General features: G+C 40.0%; 1 protein-coding gene across 4 annotated transcripts; it reads left to right on the top strand.

Annotated features, from left to right (window-relative positions):
• The first annotated feature begins 3 nt into the window (after nucleotides 1-3).
• Nucleotides 4-25,542, top strand: eps8l2 (EPS8 signaling adaptor L2). 4 transcript variants are annotated; one of them, XM_085167928.1, is made up of 21 exons: nucleotides 4-1,735; nucleotides 6,790-6,840; nucleotides 7,276-7,322; nucleotides 11,597-11,661; nucleotides 13,164-13,325; nucleotides 13,468-13,617; nucleotides 14,410-14,489; nucleotides 14,589-14,698; nucleotides 14,794-14,864; nucleotides 14,978-15,104; nucleotides 16,062-16,150; nucleotides 16,243-16,317; nucleotides 17,064-17,212; nucleotides 18,182-18,350; nucleotides 18,442-18,476; nucleotides 18,577-18,682; nucleotides 18,903-19,025; nucleotides 21,995-22,070; nucleotides 22,196-22,349; nucleotides 23,101-23,233; nucleotides 24,582-25,542. In XM_085167928.1, the coding sequence occupies exons 2-21, from the start codon at nucleotides 6,806-6,808 to the stop codon at nucleotides 24,657-24,659; spliced, it is 2,034 nt and encodes a 677-aa protein (XP_085024054.1). In that variant the 5' UTR covers nucleotides 4-1,735; nucleotides 6,790-6,805; the 3' UTR covers nucleotides 24,660-25,542. The 4 variants fall into 4 exon arrangements, with proteins under 4 accessions (XP_085024054.1, XP_085024053.1, XP_085024051.1 ...); XM_085167927.1 differs by lacking the exons at nucleotides 4-1,735; nucleotides 6,790-6,840 and having other exon boundaries at nucleotides 6,870-7,322; nucleotides 24,585-25,542; XM_085167925.1 differs by lacking the exons at nucleotides 4-1,735; nucleotides 6,790-6,840 and having other exon boundaries at nucleotides 6,874-7,322.

The raw sequence follows: 25,542 nt of genomic DNA, 5'->3' as shown, positions 1-25,542 counted from the left end.
TCATGAAGAAGCCCATGAAGAAGTCATGTTGTTGTTGTTGTTTTTTTTTACATCTTATCTCACAGTGTGTCTACTGTGATTTCTTTTTGCAAGAAGAAAACCACAAATTCACAGCATCACTTGGATTGTGTTGTAAATACTTATTTGGACTGTTGTGCCTATTATAAAAGTAAAATAAGTTAAAATGCAGGGATAGAAAAATATGAGCTAATCTGTGCTGAGAGGTTCTCAGGGATTTTTTTTCATATTAAAATGTTTTTTTATGTGTGTTTCTGTTTTGTACAGTAGAGGGCAGAGTTGCGTTGATAAAGGTTTGAGTCTTCACAGATGATTTTCCTTGGAAAATATTTTTGAAATAAATAATATAGGGTTTTTTTGTGGGATGTTTTAATAAGTCAACTGGAGCGTGGTTACACATATGTACAAATCACATTTCTAAGTGCCAACAGAGCCTGAAGTGACCTGAAAATATCACATATCAAATATGAATTCTGCATGCCAGCTTCTTAGACTTCAGCTGAGCATATCAGATGTCAGATCAGGCACTCAGAGCAGTTTGTCAGTGTTGTTCTTTGAGGCATTTCCGACTCTCCTTTCTTCAAACAGGTGAAGTTAATGATCAAACCCAGAAACAATGTTTCCAGAGTAACCACTTTCAAAACAATCCACATTCCAGAGTGCCCGTCCTTGAGCAACAAGCACGCACAAACACTGGCTGGATGTCAGCAGCAACGTTTATACAAAGACTTTTGTGCTGTGAATTCTAAGGTGATTCAGGGGGGTCAACAAAAAATGAGGCCTCTCTGAGAACTGCATTATCTTAGTGGTTTTCTTTGCAAGGACAGCACAATATACAAAGAGTGGTCATTCTTACCAGCTGGTGACACTGAAACCTGGGCAGTGTTCCACGCTGTTGCTCCTCTTTCAGTCCCCCCACTGAATTCGACTAGTTTACACCAGTCACTGTGCTGCTGCACAACGACAAACCTGCAGAATTTAAAAGCTTCCACCTGAGAAGAGCTTTCATGGAAAAATGCGTTTCAATCAATGCATGTAAAGTTGACGGTTTATTTTGCCCTGTCATTGGTAGAATGTCACCCACGACATCTCATGTGAGATCCCACGTGTCGTTTATATTTTGAAACAATGCTTCCAACCATTGCGCAAGGTTTCCCCACGGTAAACCGGAATAAGTAACAATTTTTAAAGAACTGTTTGCACAATTACTCCTTTAACCACTTAAATCCCTTAAAATCTAACTGAGAATAAGGAAGGACTACCCCCCCCTCCCCTCCGTTTGGCGTCAAATGATTAAATGATTTGCATTAACTTATATTGTAAAGAATAGTGGCTAGCGACATTTTTTTTTAGCGAATGACTTGCGTTACACCACCAGCATATTTCAAAACTGTCACCATCCTGACAGATTCTGAGAAATACACAAGGACCGACCCACCTTCCAAACAAGGTGTCCAAGGAGCTCCGCCCCTCTAAAGTTACCTGCAGAGTCACCTTCTCAGCGGCGCAGTTTCTGAGAACCGACTGGAAGCTTCTTGTGCTACAGGTGTGCGGTTTTGGAGTCCAGCGGGTTTACTGAGATTAGAGATAGTACGAGATTTGCAGCGGAGGGTTTTCTTTTAGTCTTCTAGCTGCAGGTTGGGATGGCTGGCTGATGTTTAAGGCGCTGTTTCATCCACGTTTGTCACCTTTCGCATCCAATCCGGAAATTTTCACAGTAAGTTGCAATGATGGGTAACAGATATGCTAGTCAACTGTTTGTGTCTAAAGCCATTACATTAAATTTACATTAAAACGAATAAATAAATAAGTATTTGCTTCATAAATCGCAAATTGACTACACTGGAGCTTTTCAGTCGTGTCATACGATCTTGTGCGCCAGTAAAAGTTGAACTGCCCTTTAAGTTTGTCTTGTCTAAGTTGATCTAATAACGCTGCGTGATTAGTTAAACGTATTCATTTATAAACTCTGTGTAACCTTGTGTACACCGATGGGAACCAAATGGATGGGAACCACCAGGCTTCATGGAAGCAGTCAGTTGCTGGCATGGAAGAAAGCAGATGGCTTTATAATAAACAAGTAATTGGTTCCTGTGTGATCAAAAGTCATGTTTGCTGTTGTTTTAGACGTGGTGTGTTGAGGTTTTAATATATATATATATAATAAAACGTTTAAATTTTTTTGCAGAGAAAAAAAAAATGGTGGTGGTCTGGTAGCATAGACTACATGTTAATGAATGAGCTTATAATATACATGATTTTTCTTTTAAATATTATATAGTGTAGTCTATAATCTCACATAAAGCCACTGTATCCAGCTGAGATCTATATCACCTGACTAATACAGAACATTCATTATTTAGATATAAAAACAAAGACTCGTAGCTAATTTGTTATCACAGTTTGTTAAGCTTGTTACTGATGAAGTATAACTGACACTCTTGCAGTGCATCAGGTACTGGATGTGCATTATCAAAAGTAATTTGATTACATGTAGATTTTCCTATGTAATTTCACACAGTACGTCGTAAAGTGTTACATTTAATGGAGTCTGGTCAAATGAAATTTGCTCAATTAGCACACATCCAGTTTATACCAAGCACATTTTCCTCAATGAAGAATTATTTGAATTAACAACGCTTTGATTTGATATATTTTAGATGCATTTTGCACAAAGCTGTCACTTCATGTTTTTGAGCGTGCATCTATTTGCTTTGCTTGCAACAGTACACGTTGCTGCCATAGTTTACATCTGATTTCACCAACCGTTTAATTGCAGCATTTAACTTGATTGTCAAAGGATCATGGTTTAATTCCAGATTAATGGGTGTAGGAGTAACCTCCTAATATGCTGCACATTAATCACCAAAAGAGAAGTAATAGCTACTAATATGAGAGTCACAGTCTTTATAAAAGTCACTTCCAGCTATCATAACAGTGTGAGCGAGTTACATAAAAGCAAGGAACTGTTATCACTAATGAGATTGTTTTTCAAGACCATGGGTCAATGGTAATGGCACTTATAAGAGATCATTGATGCAGCACTTACTATATAAGCTGTTGGTTTTCTAACTTTGCAGCGTTGATGTTTTTAAAATAAGCGTATCTGTTGTAGTCGGACTCATTTGACATCAGTCTTCAAAAGAAGTGTTCCTTATACAAGAGGCAGCTAATGAGCATGTGCTGATTATGTCACAGTAATGAGGCTGTGACTCATTCGTGCAGCTTCAGGTGTGTTGTGGGGCGTTTGCAGTGTTGCTTGGAGCTGGAATGCTTTTTATATCTTGTTTGTTTTAGAGCTGTCGTTGAATGTAACTTAAGGAGCTGCAGTCTCCTGGGGTGTGAGAACCCCGAGAGATTTCATGTGTGTGGATATGCCAGGCTTAGAGCAGAGAGTGAAGGCCAGCAGACCTTTAATTTTTAAATTTCTGCCTACTGCAACTGAAATAGCCTCTTGTAGAACGTTTCTGTATTTTATTGTAGCTATTGCCTTTTCTGCAAATCCTGCACTAAAGAAACCTTTGTTTATTTAGTCCAAACCATATGTGGCGTACTATGAGCAAAGAAATATTGAGTTTTTCATAATTATGCACGTTCCTGGAGAAAATCCACTTTGAAATATGCACGCACATAGATTTGAATTAACCTTCAGTGTTAAACCTTTATGAGAGTTTGTGGGTTTGTATTTGTTAGCATGCTGACAGACAGTTTTCAATCCAAAAACAATTATACCACAAATCTAAAATATGAGACTGTACTATAAGGCAGAGCTTTGCTGAGTCGGGACTCACACTCAGATAACTTTTTGTCAAAGAAAGCAATTCGATATCGGACCTAATTCTCTCAAATATGAAATTTAACCAGCCTGATATTGTTGTTCTTTTCTTCTTAAATGAGTAGATTTAAAAGAAAGAACATGAGCATCCTCAGCATGCTTCTTTTCGGTTGTATTTGCATGCATTTTGTCTGTAAACATTATAGCCTGAAATGTTTTGAATTAATTTTAATAAAACTAGTGAGTGTTGCATTGGCCTTTTTTTTTCTTCCAAAGTTCGACAGCAAATCATGTTTATATCTGCAGACCAGGGGGCAGCCATACACAAATGCATGCTTTTTTCCCCCTGTCCTCTTTCAAATGGTTACATTTGCTCTACTTTTGCTAAGAACCCCAAAGCGCTTTACATATCCAGTCATCCACCCATTCACACACACATTCACACACTGGTGATGGCAAGCTACATTGTAGCCACAGCCACCCTGGGGCGCACTGACAGAGGCGAGGCTGCCGGACACTGGCGCCACCGGGCCCTCTGACCACCACCAGTAGGCAACGGGTGAAGTGTCTTGCCCAAGGACACAACGACCGAGACTGTCTAAGCTGGGGCTCGAACCGGCAACCTTCCGATTACAAGGCGAACTCCCAACTCTTGAGCCACGATCGCCCACATGAGTGGGCTCATGTTAGCAATCCATTATGTTTTGGCTTAGATCCACCAAGGTCTTTGAGGTCAACATAATGATTTGTTGGTTGAAAATTGGCAAAAAGCCTTAGAAACAATGATTCTTATTGTGTTGTATATAGCATATGAAGATTTAAAATATAACTTCACATTTAACCTCTGACCTCTGAAGGTCAGCAATGATATAAGGAGCTTCTAAGTATCACCTTACACGTCATGTAAAACTACTTGAAATTCTACTGCTTTTGTTTGTATTGTCAACATTTGTTTTATTTTGCCTTTGTTATGTACATTACAGTAACAGGTTATGACTGATTAAATACATAGCAGCTTGAATACATGTACAATGTTCCTGAATTATTAGATTTTTTTTTTTATTAAATTTTTTTAAACTTGCTATTTATTACTAAATTGACTAAAAAATGTACTTAGCTGCAAAAATAATAAGCGTGTTAAAATAAGTTCCAGTGAGGCAAAAAACAAAATTCTGCACTTGGCACTTGTTTTTATTGATGTGTATAGAAATGTATGTTTAAAAGAACCAAATTAATAATCAAATGTAAAATGCATTGCTATTTCCTTAAAGTTAAATACTGCTCCGTGAGTGATCTGCCTGGGTGGAGGTTTTTGCTCTCAGAGGGCTCCTTGTGTAGTACGTAATTGTTGCTGTCATTCAGTGTAATTTCCTCTGAGTAAAGGGTTGTCATTATTCAGCAATACACACAATAAATGTCAGTAAGCGGAGGTGAGCAGGTGGCCTCTTGCCATCAAGTTCACAGCACTTGACACCCTACCTGTACTGCTTTGGCTTCACCTCCATCCTGAAACCTGGCAACAGGCCAGAACCGTGAACAATAGCACTGACAGAGGATGGCCAGAGTGATAAGGGCGGAAAGAGGAAGTCTATCTTTTGGGCAGGCTTACTAAAGTAAATATAGCCTTTTCTTTTCTTTTTTTTCTCCTTTGCTCATGTGGCTCTTTGTTGTGGTAATCTTCAGCGAGGAGGAATGGTTCCACCGGTGGCCCCATCGTGAACATAACCATATTTTAACTTATAATAAGTATGATTGTGGTTGGCTAAACTGCTTTTATGAATTGCCCCCTCTTTGTTTCAAAAGATCTGAGGAGATAATCTGTAAATGAGATTAAGTTTATGATCGGCCAACAAGATAAGCTTTACAGACCGCACCCGTACACATGTAACTGCTATAGGTTGTAGATAAGTAGAGTAGAGTAGTGCTTGTTAGGACGACATAACAGTTTTGACTTCAGGAAGGAGGTAAGGCATGACACGAGGAAATGTCAGAACAGTTTGTTTAAAAAAAAAGATACTGGAATGTTTATACCTGTTGTGGGAAGCACGCCCAATGCCTCCGAGTATCTCAGTGTCAGTTTCCCACAGTTTGTGTTGTTGTAGAAAAGTTGAAATTCCTTCTAAACGCTCATCCCTGTTTGCGGATACAAACTGAACTGGCTGCCTAAAGTGATATTTGGAGTCTAAAAGTCACTCCAGCTGAGAATTCAGTGTTGCGTTCAACTCACGGTGATTAGTGATTCATGCATTGATTAAAAAAATTACTGTAATGGCGTTTAGGTTTAATCTATTTATGGTCTGCAATGTAGCTGAAATCCTTATGTCCTTGCAAAATCTCTAGTGCGATAACGTGTTCATGCCAGTGACTATAAAAAAAAGTCACCTGTACTGGTTCAATCACAGTGTTTGTTGTGGCTCACATTATACAACCTTGTTGTGAATGGCTTGATAGACAGGTTAAAGTCTCCAGGCTGAAAGGTGTGTGACAGTTGTTTTCGCTCATTTTCTGCTCCCACTGATCTCTCAGATTTAGATGCAGTGCTCTGTTACACGCTGCGTTCTTCGGGACTCTGACAGTTATCAATGTGGATGTAAAAACCAACTGAGTTAATTAATTGCAGCTATGCAGATATAGTCTTCAACAGGTTGGATCTAATTACACAGAGCACATCAGCCTGCTGTCTGCCATTGTCCCAGATCAGCCCCCAGACTCTTAGCAGTACAGGCCCAACACCTGGCTCTCTACAGTGAAAAAACAGAGTGTGCAGCAGAGTACACTTTGCATACTGGATCTGCAACCTTGATAATGTAATTATATAGATTTATGAGCCTATACCCTTTGGATTATAAATGAGCTCAAAGTGGAATGCGAGGAATCTCTGCTTGGAAAAATGTCTGAGCTGTTTTTAAGACATGACACATGCTTATTGTAGGGTAAAATATTTTCCCTTCTCCTCCTTCTCTTCTCTCACTCTGTCTGTCATTTTCTTCATTCAGGTAGATGCCTTAAATCATGAATCACCAGGGATCTCCGCTGAAGCAAGCCAAGTGAGTGTCACATTCCTGCTGCTTCCCCTCTGGATGTTTACCTTTCAGTGTGTTAGCTAATGCTGCTGGGTTACTCTCACACAGGCAAGAGAAAATCACTAACCCAGTGTGTGGAAGGTGGTGTGGGTCAGGGACTTTGGGTACAGAGCCGCTCTGTTGAAAATTGTTTGTTTTGCCTGGGTCTCTGGCTCCAGCCTTCCCCTGTGCCCTACACCCCCCCCTCCCTCTTCCACTCTCCCTCTCTCCCTCTCCCTGATCCATATGCTCAGAATCTCAGGCTAATCTCATCCAGTGCTGGCCAGTCTCCTCTCTGTATATCACTCGTATTTTTTTCTGTGCATGCAAAAGGGGTTGTGACACTTAACTATCCTGAGGTGCGGGTCAGAAGATGAAGGGCAGGCTGCGTAACCCTGTACCCTCTTCTTGTCATTTCAGTGGAGTGGCCAGATCGGACAGCAAGCTCAGCGCCAAGGCCCTCTATGGTAAGTGGCTTCATGGAAGTAGGTTGAGGTGTTGCGCTGTTTTGTTCCTGAAAGATCATTTTGTTGTTCGCTTGTTTCCAGAACTTTGTTGCGACATGCCCTTATTTCTGCAGCATGACTCACAGCAGACTAGCTACAGTTTACAGCTTGTCATCGAGGAGTTTGGACACTCTTACGTGTCGGGGAATTAGATGTTTAGTATTGAGAATTTGCTTACTTGCTTGCAAGAATCTGTTACTGAAAATAGATCCCAGCAAATGCTCTATACTTTTTTTTTTTTCGCATTGCTTGGTTTACTTAAAAATGAAACTATAGATTTGTGACCAATTTTTAGGATTTACAGCTTTAGCTGTACTTTCTTAATTAGATACCTTTCCAAACTGTTCCTAGTCAATCTGTGTGGATTAGCACTGTTACTGACACAAATCACAACAATTTTCCATTTGCTATGCAAATGACTGTGTCCGGAAACTCACTCTGTGGCATGTTGCCGCAGGTGTAGTCCTCACTGGACTGTAACAGCCCTCTCTCCAGAGCACACACACACATACTGATAAGAGGGGGCCCACTTCTGTTAGACACTGACGATCATGGCAGGGATGTTGGGCTAGTAAAGGGAACTTGAGTTTCTAGCTCTGTGCCAGGCCTGCACTGCAACCTGGCATTAGCTGCCTGATGCATAAGGCAGCTAATGCCAGTGTGTGTGTATCTGCACTTAGTCACATTTTTTGAATTCAGGGATATGCTTGTTATTTTAGTGTCCCATTTGCATTGTTGGGCTGCATTACCAACCGGTAGTAAGTGCTATTAAACTCAGTAATCCAGTACCGGCATGATGTGACTTTTTATTTTAGCTGTTGCATGCTTGTCTTAGGGCGTGTATCACTGAAATTTGCTTACACTGCAGGGTGTGGCAGTTTTTAACGTGTGGTTGGAACAGGGTGAGGTGCCCATGTCTTGCAGGTGAATAAAGGGCACATTGAAAAGTGAAAAGAAAAAGGCGGACTCAGGCCTCTGGTCCGCCCCTCGTTGCCTCAGACATTAGCTCACTGGTTCCTGCCAACACCTCCTTCCACACTGTCAACATAAAGAACCATTTCACAACATAGTAGGCACAGATAGAAACCTACGCCGAGCTACAGCAGAACAACCCACTTTCTTGCATGGCCAAATTTAGAATCGCCTGAAATGGCAGATTGTAGGGATGCAAGATGTTCCCAAAACTTCTGACTGTGCACCTCGTTGTCTGTGTGACATATCGGAGCCGTAAATCATCCAAATATCCACAGGAAACTCTCACTCTAGCGATCTTTGTGAAGTATCCCACCGTACGTGTGATGAGCTTGTGTTGTTTGGCAGATGGTCACCACTACCGTCTCACTGCAGGGTGACAGCCACGTGCCCATCCTTTTTAACCCCAAGAGGCAACAGTGGAAAATACTGAACACCAACCATGACAGTGCTAGATATTTGGTAGGTCAGTGTAGGATGGTTGTTCACACTATGCTGAATAAACACACGTACATTAGTTAAATTATAACAATCTCCCATATGCAAACGACCCTACCATTCACACAGTGCAGTCCAGCAGAAAAACGAATGCAAATGATGCACAGGTCCTCCCACTTGATCTGTTATCAGCAGCAGCAGCAGCTTTGGGGTAAAGCAGAGAAATGCCACTCATCATCTGCGGACTTGAAAATCACCTGGCAGCTATAATAAGTTTCTCGGGTAGTTTTGGGTTGAGGATCATGTCTCTGACAGGTAAACTTTTTCCTGGGTGGGACTAAATCAACAGGTTCGGATTGATGTTTTCCTGCTCTGTTGCTTTTCTTGAATGTCTGTGTTGTTTTGTATTTCAGTTGAATCTCTGCGATAGATCCACTGCATTTAGTGTCTCTTTTGGTTAGTGGTGTCAGGCTGTGAGAGGTGTTGATGTGGTCCTTGTTGGCAACATATGGTCAAGTCTTTGTTGACGCAGCCGGAAACTTCCGTATCTAAAGGGCGGTGGCACAGTTAGAAAGAAATCATGAAGTTTTGCCATCAAGGTGTTGGTGATTGACTAGATATATAATTGTGATGATGCAATTTTTCACTATTAGTCAAACTGATTCAAAATTCTTTGTCTGCTACTCAGATAATCACCAGTTTTGTTGGTTTTGGATTGAATCCCATTAAATATGTTTAATAGTTTCCCAGTATAGGATTGTCCGATTGACCTGGGTCATGTATTGGTTTGATAATCTGCCAGGGAGCCATGTTTATCACTGGTCATTGACTCTTCAGACCTCTGAGGATTTGCCCATCTGCCTGCTAAGTGGCTGTTATTGCAAGCTGCTGTGGCACTGTGAATTGACTGGCATAAATGTCAGTCATTAATAAGACATGGGGGGAGCTCGTCTTTCAGATCGACACCCGACGCTTGTGTTTCACCTGTGAGGAGCCAAGCAGGGAGGAAATGGCTGGAAGAGGAAAGAGAAACGTTTGCATTGTTTGGGCAGCGTTTGCGCTGGCTCTAAAATTGTCCCCTTTAGAGGTCTTGTTTCATCACAGGCAAACATGTAGGACTCTAAGAAGCATGTTCATTACCACAATGAATTGGAATATCGAATATTAGAATGTCATTTAAAGCATTATTGCACATTTTGGTAAGTGCTAGGCAAACAGAGTGGCTTTGTGTTGCTGTAAAGCACATGAACAGAACTATGTCTGTACGAATAGAAAATCTGCGTGACATAAGCGTGTTGATTTTGTTGGGTAGGGGACTGGGGACACAGAGCGAGTTGATATCTAGCAATGGAGTTGATAGAGCCATGCTCTCATTTAACCGTAATTGTTACCTGCAGACTATTCAGCTGGTAAATAGGTCAATAAGCACACTGGCACACTCATTTGTAATCAGCCTGTTCAAAAAGAAAGCCTTGAGCCAACAGCACACACAGCACACACAGTGCATGCAGCACATGCAGCACATGCATCATGCTGACACAATGGTGACATGAGTTTCAGTGTTTTTGTGCATCGGACATTTGATATGGATCACTGCATGTTGAACCTAGGCTTTGAAAAGGTTAAATGTTTTTTGGTTTTGTTTTGTTTTTTTTAAGTTGCTGTGATTTATGTTTTTATCATTACATTTTTCTAAAAATGACATTATCAAAACGTGTAACGCACCCTAATCTGCAGCTCTCATCGTGTTTATTGAGCTTTACTGAGCTTATTGTCTCAAATAGTTTTTGCTTGGAACTTATTTTTATGTATGAAAATTTTTTTGTGACAAATGGGCCGGATGTGTAGACGAAACCTAGAGCTTCCTAATCTGTAATCTGTAATTCTACAGTGTCTGCACTGTAGAATTTGACTGTCTTGTGAATAAGGAAGCAATAATGGTGGGTTTAGATTTAGTTTCAAGTATTTGTAAAGGCTTATCAAACGTTGATACAACTGTGTCTTAAAACAAGCCTGAACGTGACCTTTTTCCTTACTGTATTGTATGCAGTTGTTCCTATTGCAGCAGTGTGCAAAAGTCTTAAGGTATTAAGTTATAATTTGCTATTATTTCTAAGTTTAAGCCTTCAGGAATAGTTCTCCAGTTGTAGCGGTAATCGTTTCAGCCGTCTCACTACTACAGAACTTTAAGGTGTGGAAACTGTACTTCAGTCTGATTTTTACAGCTTTTAACCAGCCGAAAGGTAAAGATGAGGAAGTGTGACGCTGTCACTGATCTTTGACCCTCCAGTAAATCTGTGCCTCTGAACGGTGCGCTGGATCTGACGAAGATTTAATCCCAGCTCGGCCAAAATATTTTAATATGGAGCACAGTGAATTAATACTCAAGTATCCTCTGATTTCACACTTAATTATGAATTTCTCACATAGCTCTGATCTCGTGTTACTTGCCCTCAGGCGGCGAGCAGCTGCAGCTCTATTCCTTTACCTTAAAATATAGTCAAAAATCATAAGGATGAAAACTTTATTTTAGAAAGCGTGCAATATATCTGAACAGTGTAGTTAACATTGGGATTAGCAGTTGACCTCATGGAAAAAGTAAAAGGAGCATACATTACGTGTCTTTGTCACTTCCTTATTGCCCTCCTGCCGTTCTCAGCTTTAATGCGTCCTTTCAGCTGTTCACTCCGCTAAAAGGTTCGACCTGTGGAGTTGAGGTCAATGTTGTTTATATAGGTGTACATATATACAGCAGGATCGCAGGCAGCACCGAGGAGTTTTTTACTTTCTGAAATGTAAATTTATTTTTTTGTTCTTATCAACAGAGCAGAGGAAAAAATACTCCAACTCCAATTTTATCATGCAGGAGACGTCGCAGTATCACGTTGAGGTAAAATGATCATTATTTCATTGATTTTCATATTTCATTGTATTTCAAAATTAAAGCAAAGAAGCGTAGACTCACACAATGTGTGTTCATTCATTTATTCAGTGTTACACTTATTTTAACACACTTTAACTTCTTATTTCGCTCATAAGGATTTTAGAGGTCATTCATGTAAAATGAATTTAAGTGTTTATGAAACCGCGATATTCTTATGCACCGTGTTTTTTGTCATTGCTCTGCCTTTATGCCAGTTTTTAAAACTTTTTTAGACTACGTTATAATGTAGTAGTATGTTACTGGAGATGTCTGTGTTTACATTCCATGCAACGAAGACATAATATTCAGTGTCCTGATCATTCAGGGCGTTACTGTGACATTTATCTGTACTTTTTTTTTTTACATTATCTCATATAATGCTGTTAACTTATAGATTTAAAATGCTTGTCACGTAACCTCATTTGCAAAGCAAGATAACGACACTATGAAGGTTATGGCATATTGTTCTTTTGCCCAGAGATAAAAGCTGACACACAGGTTCATCTTCTGATTACATTTCACTTACTGGAACTTTGTTATAATAAAACAGTCGGGCCTTTGATTGCAGCAGTAGTGAGCTAATGTTGGAACGACTGAGTCAGAGACGTGCTTTGGGTCAGGCATGTTTCTGAACTATGTCCCGTGTCCACGTTAATAGGATATCTTCTAAATGCCTCCCCCATTATCATGCATGGGTGAGTAATGATACACAAGATAACAATCCAGGTGCCAGCAGCCACTTAGTGGCAGTAGTTCAGTTTTGATCAGATAAACAGAAACTCACCCAGCTAAAAAAAAGTCAGCTAAATGAAGCATTTATATAGCAAGAGAGTACAGTTAAAGGAATGAGGGAACATTTTTATTTGTTTTCTTGCTGAGAGTTAGATAAGAAGATTGATTGTGGCTCTGTGTTCTCTATGGAGTCACCGCGGGTTAGCTTAAAGACTGAAGACAGGGAGGTGGCTCCCCTGGTTAACTAATTAACAAGTTATGCTATACTTAATCATAAAAAAGTGTAAAAATAAACACTGTGGTTCCAGACTGTTTCTTGGCTGCCCCCTGTACTTCCAGGAGTTTTGTCATTGTGTTTCATTGTGTCATCGGTCAACAGTGAACAGCCTGCTACTCCCAGCCAAGAAACGCATACTTGGCACATGCTTCTTTTCTTGATGAGAGATTAAAAATAACATATAATGTGTTAATTAGGAAACTTTTGAGCTGCTTTGAGGCAGAATTTTCTATTTCTATTTCTATTTCAGTCCTAAAGCTGTAATCTGATACAGGGTCTAACTCTTGGCAAGTAAGCATATCCCAAATGTCACAAGCTTCCTTCCTTATATTTGAAAAGTAGATCAAGTATATTGCAAATCATGACTAACCACTTTCTTGAGCACAGCTTCAAGTGCAGGTGCTGTTTTTAGTTGACTTCCATTAACACACTAAGTCACCAACAACTGTTTTCTCTGCAGCATCTTTCCACATTTGTTATGGACAAGACAGAGTCCATCGCCACAGTGGATGATGCAATCAAGAAACTGATTCTTCTGGACTCAAAAGACAAAATCTGGACCCAGGAGATGCTCCTCCAGGTCACAGACAAGTCAGTCAGACTTTTGGATTGTGATACGCAGGTACGGCTCCAAGCATCTGTTTACACCTCAGAACATTATTTCAACATGAAATACCGACATTTCTGTGTTCCAATAGCATTAAATGACAGGCAAGGGAAATGAATCTCCACCTCTTTCTTATCTTTTTGTTGTTCTGCTACAGGAAGAGTTGGAGAACTTCCCTCTTCCAACCATCCACATGTGTCAGACGGTGCTGAATCAGACCCGTTACCCCTCCGTGGTGCTGCTCGTGTGTCAGGACAAGGACCAGTACAAACCCGACATCCACTTTTTCCACTGCGACGAAGTGGACGTGAGTTTTTGTTTGAATACACCACATTATTATATTGTCTTTGCATGATGGATGGCTTTGTGTTTTATATCGTTAAGAAAACCTAGCTGCTGATACCAGAGCACTACAGGTCAGATTTCAGCACTATTGTCTTTGCAGCCAGTATATTTGTATGAAGGAAGCTGGAACTCTGTTAACTCACTGTAATAACATTATGTCTTTGTAGTTCAGAATCACCACTAGTCAGTGTTGTTTCCTGGCTCTGAATGAGGCTTTGGGGATTGATTTTGAATATAAGGGCCAATGTTCCATGTTGGAGTAAAGGAAGTATTTCTGTGTTACCTTATTTGGTTAACTTCCTGTTATTTCAGGCCATTTAAGGGGGAAAATGACTTCTTTGTTGGTTTAAATGTCAAAAATGTGATTTATTAGAATGCTGGATCTTTTAGCCCTGGCTAAGACTAGACAAGAAAGTGCTGGGTCATAAAGATTTACTAGAGTGACCTTTGCTTTATCACATGAGGATTGTGTTTGAGAAAAAACAGAAATCACCATAACCAACAACACAAACCAGATATACTGTTGTTAAAAATGTCTAGAGCCAGCAGCTTTCACGTCTTCACATCTGGATATATTTCAGATTTGAGAATTAAAGTTTACAGGTGTTAACATGTTTTAGAGAGGTGAATTCAGTGTACTGTAAAACTTTAAACCATGTGAGTTGGTCAAATAAGTCAAATAAGTTTATACTTGTATTATTGTTTAATATTTTAATATTAATGTTGACTTGTGTCTCTTCCTCACTTTCTTCAGGCTGAGATGGTTCATGCAGACATTGACAGTGCCATTGGAGACGTCAAGCACGGGAAGAATATGAGGCCTCAGACTCTGAAGTGAGATTAGTGCTAATATATGTAAACTCATGCAGTCAAAGACACATTCGAGAAGGTAACTAGCTGCGAGCTAACTTGTCATCATGTCTTCCCGTTAAGGGTGAACCAGGAAAAAATGAAGCGTCACAGAGAGACTATCCTCCCCCCATCGGCCCCCAAGGGCCCACCACCTGCCGCAAGGGGACGAGTGGCAGCCGTGGACACACAGGGTGAGATTTCACACGCATCCACGGCTCACTTTTTATTCTAAATGTTTTGTTCAGTGGTCAATTTGATTAATTCTTTTCTCTTTTTGTCTTTGTAGACAGACGAGCTTTCAGGCAAAGTGACTCAGAGTCACATGAAAAGCTGGCCCAGCGCATTGAGAAGGATGTGGTGAGTGCCTTTCTTTATCCACAGGGACAGCTGCTAATATGCTACGCTGCTCCTTTCACGTCTCATGTACGTACATTCTTCAAAACCTAAACCTGAGCATTTGTCCCCCTCAGCAAATCCTTAACTGTGCCCTGGATGACATTGAGATCTTTGTGGCACGGCTGCAGAAGGCAGCAGAGGCCTTTGCTCAGCTCAACCAGCGCAACAAGAGTAAGAAGAATAAGAAGAAAGGACCAGCAGGTCTGTCTCCCTTTCTTCTCATCTGGTGGCACAAATACAGTGACAATATGTTCATATTGCTCACGTCGCCTTGTTTGTGTCTCTTTGTGTCCTGTGGCCAAGGACTCTCATCCACCGATGTATGTGTTGTAGTAGTGGCCACTTTGGGCTTCTTTTAAGTAATACGATTCTCATTATGCAACTGGAGTAATATTATTGCATTCTTCCACTTTAAAATGACGGCAAACCAAAACAAACCGATATTCTGTTTGATCTTTCTTGGAGGCGGTGGTGTGTGACGTCAAAGCAGTCGCCTCCTGTGATTGTTGCACAAAGCAATAATATTCCTGTAAATGTTGCTGAGTAATGTTTTACTGCCCAACGCTGGCGCTGATGTGATGTTTTATGTCAACACGCGTGTGCAGTTAAGCGTAACGTGCATATTACATGCGACACTGTCCTTGTGTGGGGTCAGGAGACAAACGCACATGTGTGAGTTTATCCACATCGTCTGGTAATAACGATGTGCGGCTAAAGTGTGGTCAAGTGTGCTGGAAGTGACGAATTCTCCGTTTTGAGAATTTGTTTCTCAACTTTGGGGTCAGTGTCTTATCTACTGTCACTTAATCTGGGTAAGAATTATCAGTCAAATGTCATTCTGAACCTCTCATAACTATGAGTTATTGAGCTCAGGTTGAGAAACACTGCTGCACCACGTTCTCTCGTACTCTCTGGCCAAAGGTGACCTGTATCTATAAAGCTGAATGAGGCTATCTGCTAACTACCATTTCTGTGTCACTGTCTTTTATTTAACTGGAAACGAAAGCCATAAGCTTCTGACTAGATGAGCATTCAGGTTTTTATGACTTTGACCTCTGGCCAGAAAGTGAAAACTGCATCCCATCTGTATTGTGTCTGTGTGGCCGGCGGGTAACTCTGGAGTCTGTGTGTGGTCACTGTTGCATTTGTTGTTTGCAGAGGGTGTGCTGACCCTGCGAGCCAAGCCCCCCTCTGAAGCAGAGTTCATTGATAGCCTGCAGAAACTGAAACTGGCCTTCAACCTCTTGGTGAGATATCAAAGCACCTAGCCTCCCTCATTCATCAGCTGTTGTCTCTTCAACACCTCATTGCTGTGTGTCTGTCACTGCGCTCCCTGCAGGCCAAACTGAAGAAACACATACAGAACCCAAGTGCATCTGAGCTGGTTCACTTCCTCTTTGGCCCTCTGGAGCTGGTAAGAGTTTTTCTGATCTCACATAAGTGGATTATCCTAAAAGTCAACAATATACTCTATGCATACATGTTACTGTTAGTTTTGTCATTTGATGCCTTAGCGTTGACTGAGCTCAGCCCACAGGCATATCTGATGGGAACGCATTAGGCCTCTTTCAGTTCACAGATGAGAGCAGTTCAGCATTTTTGCCATCAGGCATTTTAGCTTTGTAACACACCCACTAAACTCTCACCAGACTGGAGCAACGTGGTTTTCAGCTATACTACAGGTGCAGCTGCACTTACATAATGTTGGTTTTCTAAACCACAGTCTTCTGCCACACCTTCGATACTGCTGGATGGAAGCGCAAAACTGTGACCAGACTCTGTTTATATGGCGCAGTAATCTTTGAACACATTGGTTTTATGCAGCTGAGATAAAGAAAACGCCTCATACAGTACGCCTCCTTGACCGCTACTTGTCCTCCAAGGACGCTCTCAAAATACAGAAACTCAAAATATTCCGAGCAGCTCAATATTTCGGACAATTTAAAAATCTTTTTTTTCCTCTTTAAATACTTTTACTTGTGCAGTAAAGTGAAAACGGTCAACGTTTACATGCTGGATTCAATACTCAAATACCAAGTTTGCATAACTGTTTAAAAAAAATGTAAAAAGAGCTCTAAGTGACACCTTTACAGGTAATACACCGTAATGCTTCTGTATGGTGAATGCTATGCCAGCTGTAAACACTTGGTGCATCTACAGGTGCTGCAGAGCTGTGGAGGTCCTGACCTGCCGCGGTCAGTCATGTCTCCTCACCTGTGTAAAGATGCTGTTGACTTCCTGCGGGGACACCTCACCCCAAAAGAAATGACCATCTTTGAACTGCTTGGGGAAGGTTGGACCAGACCCAGGTATATTTGCGGTGTTGTCTTGGATACAAACACTCTGGTGATGATTCAGTGCTTGTGACATGGACCTCTTTTGTCGCAATCTTGCCCTGCCCATGGTCGGGGTGACCATGTGGTCCTGTGTAAAATGCTGAACTACGTTTTACAGTTGCAATTAAAGAAGCGACAAAGCTAAACAGGGCTGTAAAGTGTTGTTTTAGGATGTTTTACTATAGCAGCGGTGTTTAATTTGATATACCGGTATGACAATTAAAAGTTGAACTAATCTGCAGAGACTGAAACTAAATGAAGCCAAAGCGGGCTTATGTCATGCATGCATGCATGTGTTATTGTGTCCTAATTCTAAATCTAAATATAGTAAATGTAATCCTAAATTATCTGTCCCAGTGTCAAATGTGTTTCGTGGCACAAGCATGACATACAGTAACAGGTGCAGGTACTTACATATTTGCCTCAATTGCAGAAGCATGCAGAACTGCAAGGAATTTGTATTTGTTTGTTTGTAAAATAGTTAAGAGGTTCATGTACGATAGACCTAATGTCTAATCATTACAAGACGTCATAGTAAGCTAGTTACTAAGCATATATGTTTAAAATTAAGAATAAATATATTTATAAATCTACAGTGTTACAGTTACTTTCAACATACTGTAAGCATTTTCAGATGAAAATCTGCATTTTCTTCTAACGATATATCCCCTGTCTTAATTAGCATTTGTAGGACGCAAAACACCTTGAAAATTAAAAAAAAAAAAATTGAGCAAATTATGATCATTTTTCGTTGTGTAGTGAGATCTGATTTCATAGATTTGGATGGATGAAGAAGTTTAGCACCCCCTGAACATTATGGCAGTTTCCCCATGAACAGCTATGACCAGTTCAGCATCTGCTCTGGTACTGCTAGCTCTGTCTCCACAGTAGAGTAGCTCAAGTGCAATTTTTTTGATCATCCCTTCACTCGTCTTCCCGCAGAGCCGAGTGGCCGAGGGATCAGTGTGCTCCTCCTTATTACCCGAAATTTCGAAACGGCTGGGAGCCGCCAGCTGAGCTTTTCTTGACATCCCCGTGGGAAACAGAAGGACCCTCTGCCCCCTTAGGTTCCCCCTCAAGCCCAACTTACAGTAAACACAAACCTGAGGATGTAAGGCTTTTATTAAATGTTCCCGACTTGTGGAAAAAATAAATGCCGGTAAATCTGTAAATTTGTTTATTTATTTTTGGTTCTTTTTCAGTATTACAGGCCTCATCCCTCAAGCCCCTTAAATGGGTAAGTAATGAGGTCCTCCACATACTTTTTATTTTTTTTTGGTGTTTTTCCACATGCGATATCACAAAATATAAAACTTTGACACCACGTGTCTCCACAGGTCCTACAATGGGATCCCCCAGGCCCCCAAATATGCCAAAATTCGCTACAGCTTTGTCGCGCGGAATGCCAACGAGCTGTCAGTGCTGCAGGATGAAGTCCTCGAGGTTGTAATGACGTATTCTTTTGTCCTTCATTTGTAATTTCAACCAATTTGATAGTTTTACTCATTAACTTTGATATTTTAACTGCTGAATGGTGGTGCTAAAATGGTGCTAAAATGGTGCTAAAACACAAATGGTAGCAAACCAATTTCAGCTGTGCACAGGTCAAGCGTCTGTCACCATTTGCAGTACAGTGGAGTAATGCGTGAACTGTCTTTTGCAGGTGTTAGAGGATGATAAACAGTGGTGGAAACTACGGAACCGCAGCGGGCAAGCCGGCTATGTCCCATATAATATCCTGGATGTTGTGACAATAGAAGAGCCAGAGGTGCCCTACTCCTACCAGGTGACCAACACCCGCCCGTCTGCATTTTTAAAACTCTTTTTTGGTTTTATTTGTTTATTTGTTTACCCAAAGTTTAAGATCCTTCCTAGTCATGACACCACAGTTCCAAAGTCCATCTGACTGCTATAAAGCATTCACGATAACAGATTAGATTAGATTGATAGTAATTTGTGAAAAACATAGCTGTTACCAATGGCATCTCATGTCATGAAACAAATGTGACTTGTTAGTTCATCGTGCCCAAGAGCCGATGAGCTCATGCAATGGCAACGATGAGGCATGAATCCGTCCTGCCACAATTCGCGAGAATTGCTATTCCTGCTAGAGTATTACTCAGAATGCAGATCACCTGATGGGTCTTTAACCAAACTGTACTCAAGTTCAAGGTCACAGGGGTTGTTTTACAAGCACATTTCTATTTTCATAAGAATCTCTGCTATTCCTAAAATGCTGGTCCGGTTTTAGTAATTAATTTGTCCTGGATGTGACTCTATTGACTTCTCAGTCAATTTTAATTAGTTTGTTGCAACAAAACTTGTAACTTTCTTTCTGTACTTCATGCATTACTTACGATTTACCTGTGATTTGTGAAGTATCATGAGCTGGATGGGCTACATCTGGGTTTTATTTTATCCTTTAAATCCCATGCATCTTAGCTGTTTAAATGTTATTTTGTTTGATATACTTCTGTGTCTAAACTAGTGTGTAATATAATATAGCCACACTGAGTGACTTCTCACATGCCTCAGCAGCCTGTTTCTCAGCTCTGCTTGCAGCATGAGGGTTTCTGACTGAGCTCTCAGCAGTCAGGCTGCATTTTGGGCAGTGCCAGACTTTGCCAAGGAAAAACAATGTGTGTAATAAAATAAGATCATATAAGTGCTTCTGTTGCATGGAATTTGATCTTTTCTTTTCCTTTCTTTTCCGTTCTCAAGCCTTGGTTAAGATACCAAATTGATGATAACATGCCTAAAAAATGGTCCATTGTTTTGTTTCCATTTTTTGCTTTGGAAAAAGAAAGGAAGGAAAAATGGTTTCATGTGTCTGTAAAAAGAATGTGTTTTTTTTAGTGTTTTTTTTTTTTAGTAACAATAATAAAAGAATTCAGTGCAGCCACAAAACAAATAATACTTTTCATTTTTTTCTTCACCTTTGTTTACACTGTACAGAGCCATGTCACTTTAGCTGTAATCTTATCTTCAATTCATAGACCAGAGGAAGCAAAAGTACAGACATTTTGGACTTAAGTAGAAGAACAGATACTTGTGTTAAAAATATTCCGGTAAAAGTTGAAGTACTAAATCAACTTCTTTATTCAAGTTAAAGTAAAAAATACAGGCTCTGAAATGTACTCAGAGTAAGAAAGTAAAAAGTAGATCCTTGAAGGACAGTTCTACCAAAAGTTTTTATGCAAAGTTAACTGAATCTCTCTCGCTCTCTCTCTCGCTCTCTCTCTCTCTCTCTCTCTCTATATATATATATATAGATAGATAGATAGATAGATAGATAGATAGATTACTCTAAGATCTGTGTAGTGGCTCAGAGTGGGGAAGAAAATCACAAATCATAATAATTAATGTGAGCATCAGTAGATTTTCTTAGTTTATGGGCTGTGATCAGCTGACGTGTTGCTCTTTGTGGATTTACACAACTGAATTTCGCAAGTTATGGTGGGTGATGTCCATCTGCGACACTAACACTATACTGTTTCTTTATACTAGACAGCATATAGTTGGTATAAAGTTGGAATTCAGCTAAATAATCTAAACATCATCATCTTAAATGGAAATTACTCTACTTCATGTAACCTGTAACTGACCATAAGCACTGTGCACCAGCCCAGCGCAGTGCTTTACTATAAATTCCCCACAGTACTGTAAACTAACCTCGTTATCCCATTTAAAAACTACAGCGTTTTCATGCAAAATTTAAATAACACAAAGTTTTTCTTCCTTCTTCTTCCTCTCCTCTCCTGGCTTTCTTACATCTTTCTCCACCTCTGAGTGAACTTATCTTGCCCTCTTTTCTCTCCCTGTGAAATACAGCATCTGGACATTTAGCTAGCAACGCACTGTGCGACAAACTGCACACAAACAGTTTGTGTGTTTACTGATGTTTGTTGAGCCGATAGAAACACTGAATGTGAAATTGCCTACCATTAAAAAAAAAAAGCATTACTTCCTTTATGCTCACTGCTATTCTGTAGCTAGCATGATGCTAAAGTACCGAGGCCACAACACCTACACTCACTCCAGCCCACTTTAAACTCCCAGTATAAATGCCATAGATGATACAGCTGAACCAAAATTAATGAGCCTGTTTTGAAAATATAAGGAGTAGAAACTAAAGATATTTGTGTAAAAAACATTTAAAGAACAAAAATAAAAAGTTGTAAGTATTTGTACTTTGTTACTTCCCACCTCTGAAAAAGCCCAGATGTATTGTCTAAAAGGTGTTGTGATGGATTCCAGGACGACAATAACTAATTATCCCTATAAGCTTACGAGAAAGGTCAAGGTTTCTTTATCACTAGTTGGATATGATTTTCTTTCACAGGATACTTCCGGGATTAAAGTCAAGTTATCGTTTCATCATAGAGCTGTAATAAAGTGGTCTCAGGGATAAGAAAAGTTTCATAAACACCATCATATACACTTGGGGGTAAAATTAAATTATCTGCAGATTGGTGATAGGTTTGTGTAGCCTTGTGTACAAAACGTCTGCGCTTTCAACATATCATACACTCACAGCATTACGCTGCATTCTTATAGGTACCTGCTGCTTGCATAAAGAAATGCCCTGCAGCAAACACTCGTCTATGTGTGACAACCTCCCACACGTACTTTGCTTTTGGCTACTTGGCAAGAATTAGTCAAGCAGAATGAGATAAAAGACAAACCAGCTTTTTTGGAATAATGCTGGCTTTGATTGCTTTCTCATGACCTGTGTTTGTGTTTCTGTGTGTGCAGCAAGGTTACAGCCCATCCTCCCCTGGGTCTCGAAGCCCTGGAAATAGCTTCAAGAAAGAAAGACCCAAGAGTGAAAGTAAGGGTTAAAAAGTAATAGGAAATTCCAGTTATGTTTTTTCCCCCTGTTTGTTGTTTGTTGTTTTTTTAAGAGGTAGCTGTTCTTGCTCTGACTTTTGTCTCCATCATCTTTCCATGCTGCAGTGATAGAGGAGCTGCTGACTAAAATCAATAACAAGCAGCCCCCAAGGAAGTTGCACGTGGAACGGCCGTCAGCCAGCGCTCAAGTCCTGCTAAAATCTAGCTCAAAGCCAGAGCAGGTGACTGCATGGCTCAATTCAAAAGGCTTCTCAAAATCGTAAGTTACCCACAACTCTCACTAATCCACCAAATCAAAATACCTTCATACGCCTTAAAAATCATTTGTTAAGCCCCACATAGGGTGCATAACAAATTTTCTAATTCGCTAAGTAGATGCTTGGTGCAGTATGAGCCTTTTTTTTTTTTTTTACAAAGAATTTGTGTCATCTCGCTCTGTGCATCCTTGTTCCAAGTAAACAGTAAATAAGTCAGTTGGTTCGAAAATAAATAATTTGAAAGAAAAAGAGGATTTATTGTCTTTTTAATGTGTATTTCTTATATTTGATAAATATTATGTCCTAGACAGCAACTTGAGTATCGCTTGCTGAATTTCATGTCTTTGCTGACCTCTAGTGGCTTAACAGGTGTTAGGCTGGAGGTGTAGTCTGGTGCAAAAAAGCGAACTATTTAAGTTCAGACAGAGATGTCAGAAAGGAGTGATTAAAGGTTTTCTTTATTTTATGAACAGATGCAGAGTGGGATGGCTGTGTCTGTTTGCCTTGTTACTCTGTAACCACATAAGCGTTACCACCTTGGCGTATGTGGCTAGTTAGCATTTAGCACAAAGCTAAGCTGTGTCTAAGCCTGTCACGTGACCCAGGTGCAGGAAATGACAATGTGAATAATATTATTGATGATACGTATCTTTTCCTGTCATGCTTTGTTATAATGGCATACATTTTTAATGGTCTTTTAGAAGTGTTGTTTTAGTAAATACTGTCTTTTAATTGTGTGACTGTTTTCTGCAGGACTGTTGACTGTCTGGGGATCCTGACTGGGGCTCAGCTGTTTTCCTTAAACAAAGAAGAACTGAAGGCTGTTTGTGGAGATGAAGGCAGTCGCGTCTTCTCACTGGTCACCGTGCAGAAAGAACAGCTAGAGGTCAGTCCCCTCAGCAGCACACTGCTTACACAGCTGTTTCATTTGATAGATGTGCTTTCATTGCTGAACATCTGACAGCCTTTAGATGCTGTATGAAAAATGCCCACTTTTTAACTTTCAGTAATTTTCCAAGATTGTTAAGTCAAGTAGATGTATGTAAAATCTGTTGTCAGCTTTCAGATTCATAGTGATTCACGCTCTATACTTAATATACATACAGCCATAAAAAGTGGATGTACTCACTGTACTAAGTAGAAAGAATTTGTCAGTTTAACATGTTCTTCATAATCACAGCTACACAAAAGTGTAATCAAAAAAGTTACAAAAAATGACAAAGTAGACTAATAACCTCAAATTACGAATGTAAATATATATTGCATTGCAGTGTGGTATATTCCTGAACCACCGACTGGATCTTTCACTGTGTTTATTCACAGCAATGAGATGCTGCAGAAAATTGTAAATTAAAAATGGAAAGCGGTGTTTTACAAATAAGTTAAAGCCTATTTTAAACTGTTCAGTCTGAATAATTTGAAATTTGTAGGTTTTATCGTTTGCTGAAAATATTGTAATTTAAACAATAGAAAATTTTGAGGACTCTCTGTAGGAGAATGAAGAATTGAACCTCAGACAGCGCTGCATTGAAATGAACACAGTCGACAGCAAAAAGCAAAGATGAAAACGAGCACAAAAAGACTTCAAAGCAAACACCTCAGTGATTCTACTTTAGAAACATGAGCAGGTAGAAACTGAAGCTGCAGCTTGACTCATCATCTGCTTGTTACTTGTTGAAGTTCAGCATCCGGCTGCTGGGCTGGGGTTGGCATTCACTCAGGTAATGTCACCCTGGGTTCTTGGCTAGCTTAGCGTTAGCATGGTGTCTGTGCAGGTGCTTGCAAATCACAAAGATCCGAAGTTGTGCTAGCAGCATAATGCAGCTGTTTCTGTCCAGGATGAAGTGCTCTTGTCCTTCTGTGCAATTTAAAAAGTACATGTAGACTGTGCCACTATTTTCCTCCTCCAACACACAAACTGAAATCAGCTGATTGTAGCATGAGTGCAAGTGGAACCAATAAGAGGGATCAATAGGAAAGCAGACTAACAATTCCAAGGAACTGAACTTCGGGGAACTGGTTCTGACCAAAAACCATTTCTAACCCTAACATCCTAAAAGGCCTATCTGTTTTCTGGGTCTGAGTTCATTTAAAATGGACACAAGAACTTTGGAACTGTATTTAGAAGAAAACAAATCCTAAAGCTACTGCTTTGTAAAATATTTGCAAGTCTGTATATCTGACATCTTCAGCATCAAACGATATTTAAAGAGACACCAATGTTTCCTTTACAGCAGAGCGGTGGAACCTCAGAGCTACAGGAGATCTTGACACGGCGGCAGGAGAGGATCGACTCTGGCAGCAAAGACTGAGCCCGCTGACCTAAACAACTCATCTAGTCATCTAGCTCCTTCACAGCTTTCTAAGTGCACCAGCTTCTTCAATCAATCTACAGTTAATTCTGACCTGCCTTGGCAAATACTGAAATATTGTGTACGTTTTTAATTGTATATTTATTTTGTATCATCCAACGTGTATGTTTTGAAGCGTTTTTTCTTAATTGTGTTGCATTTTTTTCTCTTTGTCTCCTTAAATTTTCTCAACAAAGAGATTTCTGCTAAACAAAAGAAAAAAGGAGCTTATGAATTTACGTACACTTCGGTGTGCGTGTGAGCACGTGTATGCATGACTTGCATGTAACGTACATATTTGTGCGAGCAGTGCAGTTCATGTTCATGCTCACCATCAACAATGAGGCTGTTTACTAAAATACCTTTTAAAAAAGTAGATTTTAGTGATTGTGTTTTAAAATCTGTGCCAGAATGCTTGACACACTTTCTGATATATGGCCAACTGTTTTCATGCAACTGTTTACAGGAGTTAAAAAAGAAAAAAAAAGATAGACACGCTCTGTGTTACTTCTCAGCCTGGTTGGTTAATGCTCATCAACACTAAGTATTAAAACAAATATTCTTGCTAATCAGGTTTCAGACATTCTGGCAAACTTAGCAAGCAATAATTCTGCATGAAGATTTTGTCTGTAAAAGTGAGACGCTGCCATTAACGTGTTGTTAGCAGCAAGGCGTTTTGCAGTGTAAGCTGCACAAGCACCAGAATAACAAGCAGTATGTGCAGTAGATATGTAAATCCTGGTAATGAATAAGTGGAGATTTAGAGAAACGTTCAAGCGGGTGTATATAGTTTTTAAAAAGACAATGATTCAAAAATTAATAAATAAACTCGGTCTTAATTTTA

Source organism: Neolamprologus multifasciatus, chromosome 7, assembly GCF_963576455.1.
Source record: "Neolamprologus multifasciatus chromosome 7, fNeoMul1.2, whole genome shotgun sequence".
Taxonomy (NCBI): domain Eukaryota; kingdom Metazoa; phylum Chordata; class Actinopteri; order Cichliformes; family Cichlidae; genus Neolamprologus; species Neolamprologus multifasciatus.
Note: the sequence above shows the minus strand (reverse complement) of the source record. Positions and strands in the feature narration are given on the sequence as shown.